This window comes from Salvelinus alpinus, chromosome 5 (assembly GCF_045679555.1).
Source record: "Salvelinus alpinus chromosome 5, SLU_Salpinus.1, whole genome shotgun sequence".
Classification (NCBI taxonomy): Eukaryota; Metazoa; Chordata; class Actinopteri; order Salmoniformes; family Salmonidae; genus Salvelinus; species Salvelinus alpinus.
In genome coordinates this window covers 69977098-69992009 of record NC_092090.1, presented here as the reverse complement: position 1 = coordinate 69992009, position 14912 = coordinate 69977098, and the positions used below count along the sequence as shown (strand labels likewise).

The 14912-nt window shown below is 44.3% G+C and overlaps 1 protein-coding gene across 2 annotated transcripts in view; it reads left to right on the top strand.

Annotated features, from left to right (window-relative positions):
* LOC139576641 (ras GTPase-activating-like protein IQGAP2) overlaps positions 1–10925 on the top strand; it is a 98766-nt gene extending 87841 nt beyond the window's left edge. For both annotated transcript variants that reach the window (XM_071402941.1, XM_071402940.1), the window contains exons 31-38: positions 2872–2974; positions 3158–3299; positions 5499–5586; positions 5783–5995; positions 6102–6262; positions 6529–6672; positions 8088–8196; positions 8435–10925. In XM_071402941.1, the coding sequence (XP_071259042.1) occupies positions 2872–2974; positions 3158–3299; positions 5499–5586; positions 5783–5995; positions 6102–6262; positions 6529–6672; positions 8088–8196; positions 8435–8548 (1074 nt within the window). In that variant the 3' untranslated portion in view covers positions 8549–10925. The remainder of the gene's footprint in view (positions 1–2871; positions 2975–3157; positions 3300–5498; positions 5587–5782; positions 5996–6101; positions 6263–6528; positions 6673–8087; positions 8197–8434) is intronic.
* Positions 10926–14912: the final 3987 nt, after the last annotated feature.

Here is a 14912-nt window from a genome sequence, read left to right as displayed (position 1 = left end):
GACGTCTCCGATGAGAGAGAGATGTAGGGCTGAGATTGATTTGACGGACTCTTGAAGAACAGGGCTGACCTCATGAACTGTTATCTCACACAGAGCTTACATACATCTTGAGCTGGAGAGGCCTAGGGTTGGAGAAAAGCGTGTCTAGTAGATAACACAAAAGTGCCGTGTGTATTGTGTGTGTCCTAGCTGGTGTTAACTATGTTGTGTGTGTCGTAGCTAGTGTTAACCGTGTGTGTGTGTGTGTCGTAGCTAGTTTTAACCGTGTGTGTGTGTGTCCTAGCTAGTGTTAACCGTGTGTGTCCTAGCTAGTGTTAACCGTGTGTGTCCTAGCTAGTGTTAACCGTGTGTGTCCTAGCTAGTGTTAACCGTGTGTGTCCTAGCTAGTGTTAACCGTGTGTGTCCTAGCTAGTGTTAACCGTGTGTGTCCTAGCTAGTGTTAACCGTGTGTGTCCTAGCTAGTGTTAACCGTGTGTGTCCTAGCTAGTGTTAACCGTGTGTGTCCTAGCTAGTGTTAACCGTGTGTGTCCTAGCTAGTGTTAACCGTGTGTGTCCTAGCTCGTGTTAACCGTGTGTGTCCTAGCTCGTGTTAACCGTGTGTGTCCTAGCTCGTGTTAACCGTGTGTGTCCTAGCTCGTGTTAACCGTGTGTGTCCTAGCTAGTGTTAACCGTGTGTGTCCTCGCTAGTGTTAACCGTGTGTGTGTGTCCTCGCTAGTGTTAACCGTGTGTGTGTCCTCGCTAGTGTTAACCGTGTGTGTCCTCGCTAGTGTTAACCGTGTGTGTGTCCTGGCTAGTGTTAACCGTGTGTGTCCTAGCTAGTGTTAACCGTGTGTGTCCTAGCTAGTGTTAACCGTGTGTGTCCTAGCTAGTGTTAACCGTGTGTGTCCTCGCTAGTGTTAACCGTGTGTGTGTCCTCGCTAGTGTTAACCGTGTGTGTGTCCTCGCTAGTGTTAACCGTGTGTGTCCTCGCTAGTGTTAACCGTGTGTGTGTCCTCGCTAGTGTTAACCGTGTGTGTGTCCTGGCTAGTGTTAACCGTGTGTGTGTCCTGGCTAGTGTTAACCGTGTGTGTCCTAGCTAGTGTTAACCGTGTGTGTCCTAGCTAGTGTTAACCGTGTGTGTCCTAGCTAGTGTTAAGCGTGTGTGTCCTCGCTAGTGTTAACCGTGTGTGTGTCCTCGCTAGTGTTAACCGTGTGTGTGTCCTCGCTAGTGTTAACCGTGTGTGTGTCCTGGCTAGTGTTAACCGTGTGTGTGTGTGTCTTAGCTAGTGTTAACCGTGTGTGTGTGTGTGTGTGTGTCCTAGCTAGTGTTAACCGTGTGTGTGTGTGTGTGTGTCCTAGCTAGTGTTAACCGTGTGTGTGTGTGTCCTAGCTAGTGTTAACCGTGTGTGTGTGTGTGTCCTAGCTAGTGTTAACCGTGTGTGTGTGTGTGTGTGTCCTAGCTAGTGTTAACCGTGTGTGTGTGTGTGTGTGTCCTAGCTAGTGTTAACCGTGTGTGTATGTGTGTTGTAGCTAGTGTTAACCGTGTGTGTGTGTCCTAGCTAGTGTTAACCGTGTGTGTGTGTCCTAGCTAGTGTTAACCGTGTGTGTGTGTGTGTGTGTCCTAGCTAGTGTTAACCGTGTGTGTGTGTGTGTGTCCTAGCTAGTGTTAACTGTGTGTGTGTGTGTGTGTGTCCTAGCTAGTGTTAACCGTGTGTGTCCTAGCTAGTGTTAACCGTGTGTGTGTGTGTGTGTCCTAGCTAGTGTTAACCGTGTGTGTGTGTGTGTGTGTCCTAGCTACTGTTAACCGTGTGTGTGTGTGTGTCCTAGCTACGGTGATTAACCGTGTGTGTCCTAGCTAGTGTTAACCGTGTATGTCCTAGCTAGTGTTAACCGTGTGTGTCCTAGCTAGTGTTAACCGTGTGTGTCCTAGCTAGTGTTAACCGTGTGTTTCCTAGCTAGTGTTAACCGTGTGTGTCCTAGCTAGTGTTAACCGTGTGTGTCCTAGCTAGTGTTAACCGTGTGTGTCCTAGCTAGTGTTAACCGTGTGTGTCCTAGCTAGTGTTAACCGTGTGTGTCCTAGCTAGTGTTAACCGTGTGTGTCCTCGCTAGTGTTAACCGTGTGTGTGTCCTCGCTAGTGTTAACCGTGTGTGTGTCCTCGCTAGTGTTAACCGTGTGTGTGTCCTCGCTAGTGTTAACCGTGTGTGTGTCCTGGCTAGTGTTAACCGTGTGTGTGTCCTGGCTAGTGTTAACCGTGTATGTGTCCTAGCTAGTGTTAACCGTGTGTGTCCTAGCTAGTGTTAACCGTGTGTGTGTGTCCTAGCTAGTGTTAACCGTGTGTGTGTGTCCTAGCTAGTGTTAACCGTGTGTGTGTGTCCTAGCTACTGTGATTAACCGTGTGTGTGTGTGTCCTAGCTACTGTGGTTAACCGTGTGTGTGTGTGTGTCCTAGCTACTGTGATTAACCGTGTGTGTGTGTGTCCTAGCTACTGTGATTAACCGTGTGTGTGTGTGTGTCCTAGCTACTGTGATTAACCGTGTGTGTGTGTGTGTCCTAGCTACTGTGATTAACCGTGTGTGTGTGTGTGTGTGTGTCCTAGCTACTGTGATTAACCGTGTGTGTGTGTGTCCTAGCTACTGTGATTAACCGTGTGTGTGTGTGTGTCCTAGCTACTGTGATTAACCGTGTGTGTGTGTGTGTCCTAGCTACTGTGATTAACCGTGTGTGTGTGTGTCCTAGCTACTGTGATTAACTGTGTATGTGTCCTAGCTACTGTGATTAACCGTGTATGTGTCCTAGCTACTGTGATTAACCGTGTATGTGTCCTAGCTACTGTGATTAACCGTGTGTGTGTGTCCTAGCTACTGTGATTAACCGTGTGTGTGTGTCCTAGCTGGTGTTGGAGCACCTGGAGGCCATCTCCCCCGACCACAACGACCTGCTGCATGAGCTGCTGGAGGACCTGGGGGACGCGCCTGATGTGGAGGCACTGCTGGGTACCACACACACCACCATACCTCTTACACGCCACAGTTCCTCCCAGACATTAGAAACACACGGCATTAGAAGATCCATTTACAGGACAGAATCCTAATTTGTGATAAGCATGTACACACAGTCTCAGAATGAGTCAGGAAGCTGCCTGCAGGGAGAGCTAAGCGTGTTTGTCTTTTCTGAAGGAGAAGGAGCCGTGGATCCTAACCATCCCAACAAGGAGAGCACCCTGAGTCAGCTGGCTAAGACGGAGATCTCCCTCACACTCACCAGCAAGTTTGAGCTTCTGGAGGGAGATGACAAGGACACGAAGGGCCTGATGATGAAGTAAGACACTGGATGAGTCCCCAATGGCACCCTATTCCCTATATAGTGGATCTCTTATTGACTCTCCATTATGGTGACCTATTAGAATCTCCATCCACACACAGAGACTGCCAGGGTTGGGGAGTAACAGATTACATGTAATCCGTTACATGTAAGGGATTACAAAAAAAGGGTAACTAATCCATTGTTACCAGCTACAATATTGTAATCAGAATACAGATACTTTTGAAAAACTAGATGATTAATTTGAGGATTACTTATAAATTCAGAAAGGATGTTTGCGCATAAAAATATTTGACACTGTTTTCTCAATGACATTCAAATCAGCATTGAAAAAAGGCGCAAGTTCAAGTTTGTTCCACCTGGGCGAGTCTGACCACAAGTCAGAGACCACTATGATGACACACCAAATGTGTTTGATGGACCGCTGGAAAAGAGCAGGAATAGGTTTTTGTTGGCTACAGTCCAAGCGGTCTTCCAATGGTACGACTGCTGTCGGCATCCAAAGATTATCCAACTTAAATGAACGCTTGAAGGTAAGGATGACCGCAGTGGTGTAGTCTACGGCTATATGGATATAACTTATTATTGTTATCTACATAGCGCATTTATGTGAATCACACTGCAGCTCTCTCATTTAGCTATTTGTGCCTTACGGATTGTGGTTGTTGTGGATGACTGTTCACAAATCTAAATGTGTATTTGAACCCAATAATGGTTGAATTCAAGAAGTTTAAGCTGCCTATCAATCATTGTTTTTGAAACCAGTGGACAGCCAATGAAAAATGTGCTTTTGCAACAGCTGCACAGTGCGGATCCCAGCCTGTGGAATAAAAGTGGGGCTTTTATTGCTCAATCTAATTCATACTGATTTTTTTTTTTATCCATAGGCCTAATGGACACATGCTCTCAACTCACACGCTTTTGATAGACTTAAAGGGGCAATCTGTAGTTGCAAGATCCATTTTTGGACTTGTAAGTTAGATATATTAATGTAAAGATGTAATTTAATCATATTATATGTAGTAGAAAGCGATGGGTTAGAAGAAGCCTACATAACCAACACATAAAGTTACATTTAATATCCATATATGGCCAGCTATGTAAACTTTAACATTGATTTATCCTGCAATAGATGTCATTTAATTGGTAACATACAATTTTGTCTTCTTCTAATGCCTCTTAAGGGGAAGTCATCTAAAAGTAACTGAATGTAATCAGATTACGTTACTGAGTTTGGGTAATCCAAAAGTTACGTTACTGATTACAATTTTGGACAGGTAACTAGTAACTAATGGATTACATTTAGAAAGTAACCTACCCAACCCTGGAGACTGCACTGTAAGCTGTTTTGTTCTGACCAAGCAAACTTGGAAGAAGCCAGATGAAACACTGTTTCAATGCTGTGTTATGACGTTCCAGTAGGTACATACATAAATAACCACAGTGGCTATTGCTCAGTGACAGCTCTACGTACTCTTTCCTGCTCCACTACCACTTCCTGTCCTGACATTTTTAACCAATTTCTTGCTCTTCCTTGAGAAGGCTGTGTTTAAAAGACGGCCTCTGTTCTGCTGATGTGAATGTATACATCATGTTTCCTGCGACATGAGCACCAATAATCACGACTAATCATGTGGTCAGGAAAACCTCCTGGTCCTACCTATGATACTATAAATGGTATCTCTAGACAACTCTGTTCATCTGACCTACAGTAGTTGAGATGTTTGGGATGTCAACCCTCCAGCTCTGCTGTCTCAGGCTCTGTCCCAAATGGCGTCCCTACTCTTTATAGTGCGCTACTCCTTTGTAGGGCCCCGCTTTTGACCAGGGCCCTATAAAGGGAATAGGCTGCCATTTGGGAGGCATACAGAGTGTCACTGTGGTCCTGGTAAGTGTTGGTCCACCATGCACTGGGTCAGAAAACAGGAAATGTGTTTGAGTGGCGTCATACCCTACTGCAGAGTCATGGAAACTCCAACGGGACAGTGACATGTCCATTGTGTGTGTGTGTTAACATAGCAAGATGTTTGCTCTCCCCCTGAGCCCAGTGCAAAGCAGAGGCCAGAGCTCAACACACTACCAAATCAACAAGACTTAAATGTTTGAGGAGAGCTACGCTGTTTAGTTGAAATGACATTATAATCCTTTTTAATCCGTCTCCATCTACCTCTCTCTCGGTCTCTCTCTCTCTCTCAGGACTAAGAAGCTGATAGTAGATGTGATCAGGATCCAGCCAGGAGACACTCTCCCAGAGACCCTTGAGACCCCGGCCTCTGCCCTCCAGGTGATGTCATAATGATGACCCTTACACAGCCCAGCCAACCACACACCTCAAATAGCCTACTTCTCTATTAGTGGTTTTATTTTTATGCTTTTCCCTTTGTGTCGTGCCAGAGTGGGAAAGAGTGGACTGAGTAGTCATGCTAACTTTCCTTTCTGTTTTTGTGTGTCTGCCTCTTCCTACCTGTGCTGTCCTGTAGGAGTGTGAGCATTCTAAGGTGGTGGCGCTGCGTGCGGTGCAGGACGCCCAGACCCCAGAGGGGCTGAAGAGCAGCCAGGCGGTGCTGGAGGACAGACAGCTGCCTCTAGAGCAGAAGAAGAGGAAGATCCTCCGCAACCTCCGAACCCTGGAGCAGGCTGGCCTGGTCACCGCTAGCAACATGTACCAGGACCTCATCAACGACATCGCCAAGGTACAAATGCGCACAAACACAAACACACGCACACTGATGGCCTTCAGCGTTTGTGTTGTAGATAACCAATTTAACCTATCATGTCCCTCCTGCGTGTGATTGACAGGACATTCGTTACCAGAGACGCTACAGACAGAGGAGGAAGGCGGAGCTGGTGAAGCTCCAGCAGGCACTGAGCGCGCTCAACTCCAAGACAGCCTTCTATCAGGACCAGACCAACTACTACGACACTTACATCAAGACCTGCCTCGACAACCTCAACAGGAAGTGAGTGTTCCCTACAAAACCCATCCCTCGCCACTAACCATAAGTCGAAGTTCATCTGAACTTCACAAACACTGTACAGGGCCTTGCAAGTCAACAAGGATCTAGAGATGGAGAGGATGGATTGGTTTGGAATTGGGCCATATGGGCTAGTGTTGAAATATATTGTCATTGCTATTGGTACTATTCAAAACTTGATGTGTTATGTATGTGTTTGTGTGACTTCCATGCGTGTGTCTTATCTGGCGCGTGTGTGTGTGTGTCCACAGGAACACGCGGCGGTCCATCAAGCTAGAAAGGAAGGTGGAGGAGAAGGGCAGTAAGAAGTGGAAGCATCAGTCTCTGAAGTATACGGCTGCCCGACTGCACGAGAAGGGAGTGATCCTGGAGATAGAGGGGCTGCAGACCAACCAGTGAGTGGAGCAGCACTGAGGACAGCTGGTCCTAGCTAGCTTAGCATTCTGCAGTGACATCAACTTCCCGAAACCGGAGTAGTATTCATTTGTACACACAATGTCAAACCATAGCAAAATGTTATGCAACGGAAAAACGTTTTACAACGAATAGCCAGGGTTTTGTGATTCAGAGGTAGTGTGTGGTTGACTTGGAGTATAGATGGGTGTGTTTAACAAAACTGATGCGTGCGCATCTTCGGGGCGAAACAGAGGTTGGCTTAGAATCATATGATTGACAACATGTAAACTATATTTCGTCTGCAAATGTTTATTGAAAACATGCATTTGTCTCTCGAATACATTGTTACAGTTGTTAGCTAGCTAGCAAATTGTTGCCATATTATCATAGACATGACATCAGTCAAAACACCTCAAAACAAGGCATGGTATCAAGAACAAGATACAACGAGCTAAAACAAGCGACCTACGATTCCCCACATGGCAGCTTTTTGTCATTGTTGCTAGCGATCTGACTGTTCAGAATCATAACAGCAGATGGCCTTCTACCCCTGTGATGCATGTGCAGCATTTCCGTGACGTTGTCAGACAACCCGCCTATGGACACCAAATGTGAACATGGTATTGAATCCTGAAGTGAGTTGGTACCAGACTAGGTCTCGGGTATTGTGCTAGTCAAGGGAACATTCGCCAATACTTTCACAAATGCATGAGCCTTTCATAGCTTTCACCAATCAGATCAGTGATAACTCTAAATAAAGGGAGAAAGGAAGGATGCGTGGGTAAAGTATTTGGACGGGGACAAGGGCAGGTCTTTGATGTGAGGAGTGAGCTGTGTTAGCTCTATGTGAGATGGGGAGGAAGGAACAACCTCATTAAGGAACATTGTCCATACAGAAACCCACAGTGTTCTCTCGCTCTTGTTTCTCTCTGTCTCTCTGTATTTTTTGCTCTATCCCCCACTCTCTCTCCTTCACTTTCTCTCGCTCTCCCTCTCCGAACACTCGCTCCTGTCCTTCATGTTTTGGTCAGGCTGTTCTAGCTAGAGTGGCGCTGAGGAGAGCCAAAGTCAGCTCCTGTGGCTCCTCACTGCTCTGTGGGAGTTCCAGGCCATGTCAAAGTGGAAACTGAGAGCTAGTATCTAGAAGGCATCGCTATGTACTCTTTAAAGCCAGTTAAACACACTACACTATGGCCCAATATCGTCAATGCATTTCAGAAACCTTTTGAGAAAATTGGATATCTAAGCTTATATTTCTGATCATACTATTTCTCACAATTTACATTAAAATGTTATGCCAAAACAAGTCTGTCCTGACATTGTGACCTTAACCAACTATAGTCCTGCTATTGTCTTGTCTGTATCCTGTTTTTTAATTTGATTAATTCAATTGCATGTTTTTGTCTTTTCTCAGGTTCAAAAATGTAATGTTTGACATCTCTCCCAGTGAGGAAGTTGGGGACTTTGAGGTGAAGGCCAAGTTCATGGGAGTTGAGATGGAAAAAGTCCAACTCCATTTCCAGGTGATGCTTTTCTCCCAAATGACGACAACTCATGGTTGTCAAGGCTCCTCTCTGTCATGCTGACAGACTGATAGTTCCGTGTCCCTGTCTGTTGACTAGGACATGTTTCTGTCTGTTGTCTCTGTCCCGTGTAGGACCTCCTCCAGCCGTAGTTCCATAGTTATTTAAAATATATATTTTATTTTATCATCGTAGAACCATAGTTGACTGTTGTCTCTGTGTCACTGTCCCTATCTAGGATCTGCTCCAGCTGCAGTACGAGGGAGTGGCGGTGATGAAGATGTTTGACAAAGCCAAAGTCAACGTCAACCTGCTCATCTTCCTCCTCAACAAGAAGTTCTATGGAAAATGAGGGATTATTGAACCAAAGATGGAGGGGAAAAGATTAAGTGGGCATAGGTGTGAAAGGATTGTGTGCCTTTTGACAAAGCAACAATTGGGATAGGATGTTTGAATGGTGGTTAACGTGTTATGTACGTCTGACTGGCCATCCTCAGGCTGGTGAGCTAAACACACGCACGCACCTGCACGCACACACACCCTCAGGCTGGTGAGCCACACACACACACATTTGATTAATCACTTTATACCAAAATGAAGCTCACATTGAAATGGGTTTGTTGCTTGTATTGTCATGTTATATCTGTTGCTTAATTATTGTATTTTTTTTTCATGTTCAGTTTTCCACTGGGTAATTAATTGTACATGGAATATATTTTTCAGAAGTATATTATAATGGCATTTACATTTTATATGTAGAAGTTATATACAGTGCATTCGGAAAGTATTCAGACCCTTTGACTTTTTCCACATTTTGTTACTTTACAGCCTTATTGTAAAATTGATTAAATACCACATAATGACAAAGCAAAAACAGGTTTTTAGACATTTTTGCCAATTTATTAAAAAGAAAAAACTGAAATAATACATTTACTAAATTATTCAGACCCTTTACTCAGTACTTTGTTGAAGCACCTTTGGCAGCGATTACAGCCTCGAGTCTTCTTGGGTATAACGCTACAAGCTTGGCGCACCTGTATTTGGGGAGTTTCTGCCATTCTTCTCTGCAAATCCTCTCAAGCTCTCAGGTTGGATGGGAAGCGTCACTGCACAGCTATTTTCAGGTCTCTCCAAAGATTTTAGATTGGGTTCAAGTCCAGGCCATGGCTGGGCCACTCAAGGACTTTAAGAGACTTGTCCCGAAGCCACTCCTGCGATGTCTTGACTGTGCTTAGGGTCCTTATCCTGTTGGAAGGTGACCCTTCACCCCAGTCGGAGGTCCTGAGCGCGCTGGAGCAGGTTTTCATCAATGATCTCTCTGTACTTTGCTCTGTTAATCTTTCCCTTGATCCTGACTAGTCTCTCTGTCCCTGCCGCTGAAAAACATCCCCACCCCATGATGCTGCCACCACCATGCTTCACCATAGGGATGGTTGCCAGGTTTCCTCCAGACGTGACACTTGGCATTCAGGCATAGAGTTCAATCTTGATGTCATCAGACCAGAGAATCTTGTTTCTCATGGTCGGAGAGTCTGTATGTGCCTTTTGGCAAACTCCAAGCGGGCTGTCGTACCTTTTACTGAGAAGTGGCTTTTTTCTGGTCACTACCATAAAGGCCTGATTGGTGGAGTGCTGCAGAGATGGTTGTCTTTCTGGAATGTTCTCCCATCTCCACAGAGGACCTCTGGAGATATGTCAGAGTGACCATCGAGTTCTTGGTCACCTCCCTGACAAAGGCCTTTCTCCCCCGATTACTCAGTTTGGCTGGGCGGCCAGCTCTAGAAAGAGTGGTTCCAAAACTTTTTCCATTTAAGAATGATGGAGGCCACTATTCTTCGGGACCTTCAATGCTGCAGACCTTTTTTGGTACCCTTCCCCAGATCTGTGCCTTGACCCAATCCCCTCGGAGCTCTACGGACAATTTCGTCAACCTCATTGCTTTGCTCTGACATGCACTGTCAACTGTAGGACCTTTTATATAGACAGGTGTGTGCCTTTCCAAAGCATGTCCAATCAATTGAATTTACCATAGGTGGACTCCCAAGTGGTAGAAACATCTCAAGGATGATTAATTGAAACAGGATGCTCCTGAGCTCAATTTCGAGTCTCATAGCAATGGATCTGAATACTTATGTAAATAAGGTATTTATGTTTTCTTAAAACCTGTACGCTTTGTCATTATGGGGTATTGTGTGTAGATTGACAAGGAAAACAATACATTTGATCCATTTTAGAATAAGGCTGTAACGTAACAAAATTTGGAAAAGGTCCAGGGGTCTGAATACATTCCAAATGCACTGTAAGTAAACACATTGTTATTGTCAAAAAAAGTTTTTTTTGTAAAAAAGAATGTGTTTGGAATTAGATGTGTACAATGCACTATTGCCTAATGGTCAGAATGGGAGATTAGACCGCAACATTCCTGTCCAGCTATAACCAGCATGGATTGAAGTACAGTAGTTAACCAGTGCCTTTTTAATCTACATACAGTAAATTGGGAAGCTGTATATCTTTTAAAGACTATTAATGAAGTTATTCTTCCTAGTTTCACTGCTTTTTAAAAAGATTATACTGTCAAGTATAAATAAATAATTTCAAATGTTTTAATGAGGTTAAATCAAAATATCTGTGATTTTTCTTGTTTGTTATCAAAACTAACACAGTGCTATAAGAAAATGATTTTAAAATAATTGTTTGGTCATCAAAAAAAAAATAAAGCTTGATTCGTTTTTTAACTGTCATTAGTGTCACCCCAGCTGTGCAACACAGCCTGTTCAAGACACCTGGTCCAAGATAGTAGTTTAGGTCACTGAATAGAAATGGTCTAAAAACTCCTATATATATATATATACACTGCTCAAAAAAATAAAGGGAACACTTAAACATCACAATGTAACTCCAAGTCAATCACACTTCTGTGAAATCAAACTGTCCACTTAGGAAGCAACACTGATTGACAATAAATTTCACATGCTGTTGTGCAAATGGAATAGACAAAAGGTGGAAATTATAGGCAATTAGTAAGACACCCCCAAAAAAGGAATGGTTCTGCAGGTGGTGACCACAGACCACTTCTCAGTTCCTATGCTTCCTGGCTGATGTTTTGGTCACTTTTGAATGGTGGCGGTGCTTTCACTCTAGTGGTAGCATGAGACGGAGTCTACAACCCACACAAGTGGCTCAGGTAGTGCAGTTCATCCAGGATGGCACATCAATGCGAGCTGTGGCAAAAAGGTTTGCTGTGTCTGTCAGCGTAGTGTCCAGAGCATGGAGGCGCTACCAGGAGACAGGCCAGTACATCAGGAGACGTGGAGGAGGCCGTAGGAGGGCAACAACCCAGCAGCAGGACCGCTACCTCCGCCTTTGTGCAAGGAGGTGCACTGCCAGAGCCCTGCAAAATGACCTCCAGCAGGCCACAAATGTGCATGGTTAACAGTGAATTACAGCCATGGTTTATTGGTTATTCGTGACTTTTTTGCTCTCCAAACTTCAGCCTGTGTGCCACACAATGGTAAGTAATATGTCTTTAGTTGTTTTGCTTCTGTGTTTATTATAGCAGTTTAACATTGAAATGATGATACAAAAAAGCTGATTAATTTGTCGCATCGATGTACAGAATTTTGAAAAAATGTATATTGCCAACATATGAACTAACCCTCGGACTCAAACTGCTACTTGCAGAGCAATATCCACGGGTTTTCCCGCAGAGGGCGCATAGACAGCGGCGGCAATGAGTTATGACCAGTTGTGTAAAGTACTTGAAGTGTATTTAAGTACCAGTTCAGTCGTTTTTGGTCATATCTGTACTGTACTGTTTATATTTTTGGCAACTTTTAATTCACTACATTCCCAAAGAGAACGTTGGAATGTGCCCCTGGCTATCCATACATTAAAATAAGAAAATTGTGCTGTCAGTTTGTTTAATATAAGGAATGTGAAATTATTTATACTTTTACTTTTTATACTACAGTATAGTTTTGCAATTACATTTACTTTTAATACTTAAGAATATATAAAACAATATTTTAGACTTACTCAAGTATTTTACTGGGTAACTTTTGAGTCATTTTCTATTAAGGTATCTTTACTTTTACTCAAGTATGACTTGGGTAATTTTTCCACAACTGATTATGACAAACTTTTTTGTGCGCAGTATATTAATATACCTTGAACCTGGTAGGACGGCACACAGAGCAAACTTAGGGGAGAGAAGGGTAAGTTGAGTAATTTTTTTAACCTTCAGCATCACTATGTCAAGAGAAATGTCTATTCTTTCTAACAAAGATATCTACATATATCTCAGGCTGTTGTGTATCCCTAGAAATAATTAGAATTCATGTAAAAATACACTACATGGCCAAGAGTATGAGTGGATTCGGCTATTTCAGCCACACCTGTTGCTGACAGAAGTATAAAATCAAGCACACAGCCATGCAATCGCCATAGACAAACAACACTAGCAGTAGAATGGCCTTACTGAAGAGGTTAGTGACTTTCAACGTGGCACTGTCATAGGATGCCACCTTTCCATCAAGTCAGTTCATAAAATTTCTGCCCTGCCAGAGCTGCCCCGGTCAATGCGAAGTGGCGGGCCACACAAGCGCACAGAACGGACAGCCGAATGCTGAAACGCATAAAATAGTCTGTCAGCGTTTGAAACAATCACCACCGAGTTCCAAATTGCCTCGAAGCAATGTCAAGACAATAACTGTTTCTTGAAGTGGGTTTCCATGGCTGAGCAGCCGCGCACAAGCCTAAGATCACCATGCGCAATGCCAAGCGTTGGCTAGAGTGGCGTAAAGCTTGCTGCTAGTGGAAATGCGTTCTCTGGAGTGATGAATCACGCTTCACCGGCAGTCGGCAGATGCCGACTGTGTGCCAGGCTTAATTGCCCAACATCAGTGCAAAACCTCATTAACGCACTTATGGCTGAATGGAAGCAAGTACCCGCAGCAATGTTCCAACATCTAGTGGAAAGCCTTCCCAGAAGAGTGGAGGCTGTTATAGCAGCAAAGGGGGGACCAACTCCATATTAATGCCCATGATTTTGGAATGAGATGTTTTGAGCAGGTGTCTGTTTGCTTTTGGCCATGTAGCGTACGTTTTGAAAACCAAGCTAGTCCCAAAAAAATGGTATCTTGGACCAGCACCATCACCCATTGTCACAGGACACCCTTATCTACTTTGTGCATAGGGACGGGGTAAGTTGCGCTGCCTTGGGGTAAGTGGATAATGGTGTCCTGTGGCAGTGGGTGATGGTGCTGGTTGGTTAAATTAATATGTTTAGCAAGCTCAGACTCCATGTCATCAGACCTTGTGTGCCTCTTCTACTCTAAGCCTCTTTCGCACAGGTACGTGTTCATTTTCTTTTTAGTTCAATGAAGTGTAATTCAGTCAATTCTTTTCATCCCTTGCTGCTGTGTGATTTGACTTCTTCCCTTCTCTCACTTCCTTGACTGCTCTTTGAAGAATCTCAAGGGGGGGAGGGGGCTAGACCCCTGCTTGTTTTACCTTTGTATACACGGGACATGTCTTCTCAGTAACATTAAAAAATAAATAAAATTGAGTTCATATGCATGACACAGTGCAAAAATACTATGCATATCAGGCATAAGACAGACTAAATGTGATCATCCTTTGTATGGTGGCCATTGGCTCAACTTACCCCATGGCAAACATTTTGACTGTTACCCAACACAACTACAAGTAAGCACTTTTGCTAGGTTTAAGACCTCATGTTGTAGCTTATAGAGACCCAAACTGATGTATAAACAATCTTAAAGTATCTACTTTGGTTTAGATACAAGCATCATGAAACCTTTAACACATTCATTTGACTTTGTAAAAATCTGTTTTGGGGACCTAACTTGCTTATCACTTTTTCCGTGTTTTTTTTCCTTCACAAACTCAATGAAATGTTGACCTCTTCTTAAATATTTGGTCACATGATTCATTTTGTGTATGGTTTCCTATAAACAACGGGTGGCTAAACTAACCATTTCAACTTTCCCCACTCTCCCCTACACTTGTCTGTTGTGGCTTGCTTGCTATATCACTACCACCTATACATGTTTACAGTGAGGTGTGTGTTGCACACCACGGTTTCTCATCTAGCATTAATTCGGCACTTTGTAATGACATGTTCACATAATGTAATATGTTACTCGTAGTCCTCAGACGGCCACCATCCACCTCCCGGACATGGACATCGCCACCTGCCACGACGTGCAGGACGTAGACAAGCTCTGTGCCTACTACTTCTACTTCTTCCCCATCTACTCCATCTTCTTCTTCATCCCTCTGGTGTTCACCGCCGTGTGCTACGTCCGGATCGTGCAGGCCCTGGCCGTTGCCAACATGGAGAACCACTCTGATGGCAGTGATGGTGCTGGTGGTGTTTGTGGCCTGCTTCACCCCCACCAACGTCACTCTCCTGGTGCATTATCTCAAGCTGGCCCATGGACACAGCGGTGGGCAGCCTCAGCTGCTGCCTGGACCCCCTCATCTACTGCTTTGGTTCGTGCCAGAGACAGGCGGCAGACAGGCCGGGCCAGGGGCAGAGCTCAGCTCTCAGACATCATGGCCTGATGCTTTGGGCTGAGAATTTGATCACTCTAGGACTGCATCTCTATAGTCTAGAGTGGCTTCCTCTCCTCGTCTACTTCTCTTAATTTGCACTGAACTGAAAACATTGTAAATTATAGATGAAGGCAACA